General features: G+C 29.9%; 1 protein-coding gene across 1 annotated transcript in view; it reads left to right on the top strand.

Moving 5' to 3' along the window:
* Positions 1–9155, top strand: part of LOC108687879 (adenylate cyclase type 10-like) — a 16788-nt gene that overhangs the window by 541 nt on the left and 7092 nt on the right. Inside the window, exons 2-14 of the mRNA XM_018193894.1 lie at positions 2879–3098; positions 3356–3659; positions 3874–4001; positions 4102–4260; positions 4453–4558; positions 5282–5698; positions 5906–5997; positions 6094–6246; positions 6533–6614; positions 6697–6829; positions 8466–8606; positions 8739–8918; positions 9019–9100. Of these exons, the coding sequence (XP_018049383.1) occupies positions 2879–3098; positions 3356–3659; positions 3874–4001; positions 4102–4260; positions 4453–4558; positions 5282–5698; positions 5906–5997; positions 6094–6246; positions 6533–6614; positions 6697–6829; positions 8466–8606; positions 8739–8918; positions 9019–9100 (2197 nt within the window). The remainder of the gene's footprint in view (positions 1–2878; positions 3099–3355; positions 3660–3873; positions 4002–4101; positions 4261–4452; positions 4559–5281; positions 5699–5905; positions 5998–6093; positions 6247–6532; positions 6615–6696; positions 6830–8465; positions 8607–8738; positions 8919–9018; positions 9101–9155) is intronic.

Below are 9155 nucleotides of genomic sequence, written 5' to 3'. Positions count from 1 at the left end.
TATATACTAATCTAGAATCCGTTAAAAATAAAATAATGATTATAAATTTCTTCACTAAAAAATAGAAAATGAATTACTTGCAACATTTTGTAAGACTATTTTCATTAATATTCTCGCTCCTGTTTCGACTATAATTATTATATAATTTTCCATTTTTGAGGGATTATTAAAATCTTCAAAGATGTAAAAAGTATTTTAATGTGATTCAAGCATTTGCATTACCTATAAGTTTTAGGTTAAAACGATTAAAATAAGTAGATATTCATTACTATGCATATCGAGTTATTTCTACCCATCTCTTTGAATTAAGAAAGTTCCCTTTAGAGTTAACTCTGTCGAATTTATGAACACCTTACTCTTAACGTACTTCCGGTCATATTTGAGTTTCTGAACGCTATAGAGTTAACTAATTAACTCTGACAAGGAGAGGCTACACTCTGCTCTTCATCAATTTTACTCAAACTTGCAGCGATGTTAAAGGAGCCTATTAAATGAACACCTATAAAGCCGTTCCCGAAGATTCGAAAGATAGGAGTGACTAATGAGATTTATTTGCTGGATCTTTGAATTATTGGGTAAGGTTTCCGAGAATAGGAATAATTAGAGCCGTTTGTTTTTTATGTGAGCTGGAAAATGTAATTAGGCTTATCTATGAGTTATAAGGCTACTGGGCTGCCTTCATAAAGCTTATTCTTTAACTTTTCTCTTAACAAGGAGAGGCTATGCTCTGCTGTTCATCGATTTTAATCAAACTTACAGCGATGTTAGAAGAGCCTACCAAATGAACATCTATAAAGCCGTTCGCGCTAATGGACCTTAGAAGCCGCGTAATGCATTTAAAAATCTGGAAAAAATCTGGAAAAAGTCTAATATATTGGAAAGTATACATTTTTGAAAGAGATGTTTTAGACAAAAATGATAGAGTTTAATAAGGTATTTACTGGTTTTATTGGTTTGATCTTGAATGACAAGGTCAAGTCAAGGTTGATGATGCCTCCCCCAAGGTCAAATCAATAAAGCCAATAAATACATCTTATTTAACCCTATCATTTTTGTCTAAGTCATTTTTCTACAAAATGCACTTTCCGAGATATTAGATTATTTTCAGATTTTTTTTTATACACTTTTAAATGCTCATTACTCGACTTCTAAGGTCCATTAGCGCGAACGACTTTATAGGTGTTCATTTGGTAGGCTCCTCTAACATCGCTGTAAATTTGATCAAAATCGATGAAGAGCAGAAAGCTTCGCTTTGTTAAGAATAAAAATTAAAGACTAAACTTTATGAACCCAGCCCAGTAGCCTTATAACTCACAGATAAGCTAATTACATTTTCCAGCTCACATAAAAAACAAACGACTCTAATTACTTCTATTCTCGGAAACTTTACCCAATAATTCAAAGATGTCAAAAGATAGCAAATAAATCTCATTAATCACTCCTATCTTTTGAATCTTAGTTCCAAAAGATAAATCATAATAATTAAATCAAAATCAAATATCAAAAAAAAAATAAAAAATGCATCTCGTTCATAATATAAGATTTATATAAGAAGTACACACACACACACACACACACACACACACACACACACACACACACACACACACACACACACACAGTGAGTAAAAAGTCTCGGACTGGTAAAATGTCTCGTAAACTAAGCATTTCCGAAAGAAATGTTTCCCACAAAAATTGTAAGATTTCAAATGATCCATTCAGAGATCTGATCTTGGGTGACATCGCTGAGGTCAAATCAAGGTCACATCGATTTTTTTTAATGGAACATCTTATTTTTTATTTCAGAATCTAATAATTAGTATCAAGAACTTTCCAAAACACAGAATAAAGTTTTTATTGAGTAGTTTTTGAGTTATAAGTATTGAAAGTTACAATATCGCCGACATTAGCATGATGCGAAGTGTTCAATCGATGGTTCTCTCTTGAATGTTGTTCAGGATTATGTCCTGGATAATATTTCTCAAAATCAAAGCCATTGGAGATTGTACCTCTTATTTTTATTTTTACGTAAAAATGAATTTTTAAATTCATTTTAAATTAATAATTTCAAAAATGAAAATAAGAGGAATAATCTCCAATGGCCAAATATTTGCAGTTAAATAAATCATTATATCACGTGTTTTTCTTATCCATACAATCTTACTCTATCACTGTACACAGACTCAATATTTATTTTTATATAGTAAAACAAGAGTTAAAGATTAACCTCACTAAAATTTGATAACATCCGATTTCGCAAATCTTTTTTCAAAAAAACAATATCGAGAATATACAGGGCACATCAAAATTTTTTTTGGCCAACGACTACATATTTAATAATGAATTTTTTACTAAACAGGATTCATTCTAAAAATAGTTCACGATAGAACGATACACATGAGCTTAATTCAGTAGAAACTCCGCTATCTCATATTAGAAGCCTATCTCATAATAGGCGACCTTATCTTATCGAATCAACATGTATTCCAAATAATAAATTTCTAAAATAATTAATCCAAAAAATTATAGTTAGTTTCAGCTACTCTCGATTTCATCTTCTCAATCCCAAGATTGCACGAGATCTGTTCTCTGATGAAAAAAATTGAGTTCCTTGATCAAAATAGAAACCACGAGTGCACTGTCTCAAGCGACGTAATAACGCTTTGTATTTGCGTTGACTCGCACCAAAGATTTATTTGAGTGCTTCCAATTTGTGGCACGCACTCACAGAGCGATAAGTCGCAAGAATGATATTCTTCCATTCCCCCCTCCTAACTCCCTCTCGATTCACTTCCCATGTGAATCTTGTAATTTGGACGTAACATTGTTTCGAATTAATTAGATTGCAAATTACATTTATAAATGTTTAATTTTGTAGTGAGACCCAAAGTTATAAAGGCAGCTAAAGAGGGATTGAAAAATTCACTGAGAAGCTATATGCTTAGACCAGTAATACGATCAGTAGAAATGGACGAGCCATTAGAATATCTTACAGAGATGAGGCAAGTGGTCATACTCTTTATCAACATCATCACAACGGTTGTTAGTAATGAAGAATTGATCTCGCTCGTTGACACGACTTATAAATTAATCTGCGGGTAAATACCCAAATTTATTTATTTTTATCTGATTTTTTTTATTATCTAGAGCTATATTAATAATTATATTATATTAACACAATAAACCGCAAAAATAACGTTTTTTTATTAAATATTAATATATATATAATTTAAAAAAGAACTTATATATAATCCATATATATATAATTTTATATATATATACATATGTATATAATATTATATCGTTATGAATATTTTTTTTAATAAGTATAAACAATGAGTTTTTATTTTTCAAGGGTAGTTAGTGAAATGAACGGATGCGTAAACAAGACATCTCTTTTCGACAAAGGCCTAATGTTTCTTTGCATATTTGGACTGCGAGGCGACAAACACGTGTTGGAATCACAGATCGGATTGAAATGTGCCAATAGGGTGCGGCAAGATCTTCTAACGATAAAAAACGTACAATCTGTGACAATCGCTGTTACCACTGGAATGACATATTGCGGTGTAGTTGGTCATATTTTACGAAGGGAGTACACTGTGATCGGAATGGCAGTGAACAAAGCAGCCCGTTTAATGGTCGCATACAGTAACAAAGTAATTTAAATCAGAAAAAAATAATGATTTAATTTTTGTTCATATTCTGTTTGTTATCATTTTATAGATGTAGGCAAATAAACTCTCTTTCGCAAATATGTTATTAAATTGAAAAACAAGTTACCATCGACATTAAATTTTAACACCTTTATAATTAAAACATAACAAATATTTTACTTTTATTTTATGTAGCAGTGTAACTTTTATCTTTAAGGTAATATGCGATCGAGAGAGTTTTTTGCGCTCTCGTCTTGAAACGAGACACTTTATACTGCAAGAGCCAAGACATCTGAAAGGAATCACAAATGTCGGTCCGGTTTATGAGTTCCAAGAACAGATAAAGTATTTAAAAATTTTTTAATGTCGTAATTTTCTGAACATTGCCATTTATTTTTATAAAGTGTTATTTCTTAAAAATACATGAATTTATATTTGATTGTAGATTTACTACGCCTGAATTAATACAGAAAAAGTATCCTTTGCTTGGACGACAAAAGGAAATCAAAATTTTTCAACGAATGCTATCAGATTTGATAACACAATTCACTTTGGATGGAACAACACATGATTTGCAGCTCGAACACAATATGCTAATTATAAAGTGGGTGAAATATAATATTCCATTGAAATTTTAATTTAATTTTTTAATTTGTAATTTTCTTGATTATTAATTTGCAAATTATTTTTATAACATTTATTAATATTTTTGTATTAATCTTATCTATCTTTTATTTATAATCTTATTATCTATTTTCTTATTTATAATCTGATTTTTAGAGGTCTTCTTTTTTAGAGGTGAACCAAGAATCGGCAAGACGAGATTGTTGGATGAAATTGCACTGAATATACCTGCAAATATATCACGCAACTATATTCCTTTGGTCATGAGCGATGCTAAGGTTGACTGCTTGCGATGCAAGACTTTTTTTAACACATATTTAATTTAATCGATGTTAGAAGTAACATACATAAAATCGAAAGTTTACTATTCTTCTTTTATCATATTTTAATTAGAAATTATTATTATTTCAGTAAATATGCATTTTAAGTTATTCATTTCATCGATTTCAATGGAAATCGATCTTTAGATATGTTGTAGGGGAGAGTGTCCACCTGAGTGATTTTCCACAAGAATTAAGTGGACGACATTGGTTTAGAAGATATAATAAATTAAAGTTTTACAATAAAGTCATAGCATACAACTTTCCACGCGAAGCAATTTTCATCCCACCTCCCCTTTGCTTAGGACACAACTTTTCAAAGAAATATAGTAAATCTCGGAAAGTTGTGCGCTCCGAAGCAGGGAGGGGGGATGATGGGGTGAAAGTCGTTTCGCATCAAAGCAAGGGGATTTTATTATAGAATTTTAATTTATATTTTTATTATATCTTCTAAACCAATACCATCTCCCACTTAATTCTTATGGGAAATCACTCAGAACACTCTCCTCTAAAGAACATTGAAATCGATGAAGCGTAACTTAAAATGCATATTTACCATTATTTTAATAAAGCACTTATCTATTAAATAATTATTAATTAAATTTTTTATTTTTTCCAATTACAGATTAAATTAAGAGTCAGAATAGAGTTAAAAAATAAGTGGTTTTTTTTTTAACATAGACTTCTTACAGTTTGATCCATCTGATATTTTCCATACCATTGGGCCTCAGTGTCGTCACTACTCCGAGCGAGCGCGAAGAAATACTGATGTCACGATTAGGCCGTATACGTAATCCAGAATTTCTTTGTGCCCTTAATCAGCCCTTCAATGTGCAGTTCAAGATGAATTCATATTACACAGCACTATCTAGGAAGCAAAAGCACAATGTATTGCGCAAATTTCTACTCAAATTAATGAAAAACTGTTTCAAGGAACTATGGGTGATAATTATCGATGACACTCAACATAGTGACAATGATTCTATGAAATTGTTTCGTACGATGATCAAACAAAATACAGTCTTCTTCATCCTCAGTTTTGGACGTATGTTCAACAGCAATTACGAAATATACTCCAATATTTCGGAGAAAGCACAAGTATGAACATTGAAATCGATAATTAAAGTGATTTCTTTAATATTGTCAATAACGCGTCTTTTCTTTATTTTTCATAATTAATATTTTATAAAAAATAAAAATGTTGCATTAAATTTACATGTGCGATATATTCTTTTACATTTAACTTTATTGCTATACTACGCAGAGATATACGCAAAACTATAAATTATTTTTTATTATTAATAGATCATCGAATTGGGTTGCATAGACAAATGGTATCACGCAGCGCTTGCATGTCAGTTTCTTGATGTAGACGGAATTCCTCCGGAACTCGAGAGGTTGGCCATTCTAAATAATTTTTATTAATAAATAGTCACAACATATATAGATTTCTTTGTGGCTATATTTTGTGTATTTGCACTTCATATTTTTAGATTGATTCAAGAAAAAAGTTTTGGTAATCCAGGATGGATAGAAAGTTATTTGCTGAGTCTCACGCAATCTGGTAATCTTGTAACAGTGCATATCAGCAAAATACTTGCCGAGGAAATGGGTTATGTGCTTCCTCCCATTTATATGCTAAAAAGGTCTTATTATTTTATTTATACTTCTAGATTCTAATTTATCTGATATCTTTATTTTCTCTTGAATATATAATTTTGTAATGTAAAATTAAATTATGTAAAAAGAAGAAATATTTAAAACAAAAAAATTAATTCAAATCTTTCCAAATATCTTTTCATTGTAGATAATAATTTTACTAGGTAATAAATAATGAAATATTTTTTCTTACTTGCAAATATATTAATATTATTAATAACAGTTGATTAATATAAAATTATTACAAATACATAATGATCAATAAATGTTTAGATCTGAAGATATCTTAGAAGATTTTCCAAATAACGAAGAAGAACGTTCAGACAAGTGGAAAATGTACAGAACAAGCTATCGTGTATATTCTCTTCTGTTTCTTCTCTTTTGTTTTATTAATTATTTCTAATTAAGAAATTATAAGATATTCGTTTTAATTTTAGAATAATTCAATATCTCCGATGATGTTGCAAACCATTTATAAAACGGGAATGTCAATTAATGATGAGGAAACAATTGCCGTTTGCAAATTTATAGAAGGTTTTGAAGAGGGAGATACTGAAGTGACAATGGACGGTAATTAAGATTATTTTCGATAAATTAATAATAATAATAATAATAATAAATATTCAGATGAAAAGAGCCAGCGTCAATGACCTTGACATACGTTCAAGATTGAGCTTGAATAACCTCCAACAAGTTTTAGCTGCCGTTTGTTATTTGGTAAAAAGTTATTAACAAAAAAATTTGAAAAATAACATCTCATTTTTGCTACAAGTAATATTAAGAATTATCCCTATATTCTCTCCTGATTATCTATAATGATTTTCCACGCTAAGCGAGATCCACTTCACTTCATCTCTTGCCAAGGGGCACATGATTTTCAACGCAAAGCGAGTTCCAACCCCATCTTCATCCCTGCCAACGGGTGAAGATGGGATTGGAATTCGCGTAGAAAGTGATGCACTCCTCGGCAGGGGAGGGAAGTGGAGTGAAACTCGTTTTACTTAGAAAGTCATTATTCTCCATAAATAAGAGGTGTAAGGTAATATTTAATACTATTATATATACAGAGTATATCAAAAGTTTGTAAACGATCGAATATCTTGGAAGCAAAATATTTTTGAGAAAAATGTTTTAGACAAAAGTTGTAGGAGTTAAAAAAAATCTATTCACTAATCACATTCGCTTGACTTTGGATGGCGTTGTTAAGATTAGGTCAAATTGATTTTTTTTAATGGATATTTTTTTGATGCCAGAATCTAACTGGAGTCAAGAGCTTTTCAAAACTCTATAATAAAATTATTTTTCATTAAATATTTTTTTAGTTATTACAGACATGAAGATTATTGTACCGCCGGCATTAATATTATACAAGATGTCCGACCGACACTAAAAACTTTTTGAATATTGTTCAGGATAATCATGAACAGGATAACATTTATTAAGAACAAGGCTGTTTGAGGTTGTACTTGTTATTTTCATTTTTGCACAAGAATTCATTTTTCATAAAAATGAAAATAAGAGGTACGATCTCCAATGACTTTAATCTTGACAAATGTTATCTGAGACATGATTCTGAACAGTATTCAAGAGGTTTAGGCCATCAATTGGATACCTTGCGTAATGCTAATGCCGGAGGTACTATAACCTTCAAGCCTTATAACTAGAAAATATTTAATGAAAAATAACTTTATTAGTGTTTTGAAAAGTTTTTAATACTATTAAATTATTGCATCAAAAATAAATGCTCTATTTAAAAAAATTAGTTTGACTTTAATTTGACAATGCCATCCAAGGTCAAGCAGAAGTGATCAGTGAATAGATTTTAAACCCTACAACTTAGTTTGAAACAACTTTTGTTTGAAACATTTTTCTCAAAAATACTTTGCTTCCGAGATATTCGATCGTTTCCAGACGCCTTGTATACTAAAAATAAGACAATATTTCTTAAATTTCTTTTATTAATAACTTTTTAACAACGACTGAAATCTGTTGGAGGTTACTCATGATCTTAACAACATATCAAGATCAAGGTCATTGGTACTGACTCGATCTCTCCATCTGAACATTTATCATATGTTTTTATAAATTAATATTTATTTCTGTTTATATAGTATAATATTTTGAAATATATATTTAGTTAATTTGCACAATATTTCTATTTTTTTGTGTCGTATAATTTTATAATTATCCTATATTATATCGCTAGCAATGATTTTGAAAATTTTCGACTCGTTAACACCATTGGATCAAATGTTATTAAAATGCGCGTCAGTATTGGGAGAAATTATTAATAGAAACATGTTACAAAACCTAATGGAAGATAAATCTACGAGAGAAATTGGACTCGGTAAAGAAATATCTAGGATAATACAAATGTTGTAATAACAATCCTCTACAATTCTTATAGAATGAATAATTTAAATAATTATATAACTTTGTTGCTATTAAATATTATTCAAAGTACTTATTATTATCGTAGCTGTCAAGAAACTCTTTGAGATTCGAATTTTTGGATGCGCACGAGGTGATTTTACTATGAGCAGTAGACCGTTGGTATTTAATAGAAATAGATCGCTGGTATTTAATGGAAATAGAAATACAAAGGAACCTATGCTCGAGACACAAATTGCGTGCAAATGTGTGAATCTTATGATACCAGGTAGTGAAACAAATATTCGAATATAAAATATAAAATTATGCCGCTTAAAATTTTTTATTATATTCGCTTAAAATTTTTAATAAAAGCCAAATTTATTTAGACGAACTAACTGATTTACCACGATATACGTCTTGTGGTTTGATGTATTTCAAAATGTCGATGTTCCGCGAAACTACTTACAGGTGATGATTTTACTATTCAGATATAATAATAACAATAGACATATACACACACATT

This window comes from Atta colombica, unplaced genomic scaffold, assembly GCF_001594045.1.
Source record: "Atta colombica isolate Treedump-2 unplaced genomic scaffold, Acol1.0 scaffold22, whole genome shotgun sequence".
NCBI lineage: Eukaryota > Metazoa > Arthropoda > Insecta > Hymenoptera > Formicidae > Atta > Atta colombica.
Note: the sequence above shows the minus strand (reverse complement) of the source record. Positions and strands in the feature narration are given on the sequence as shown.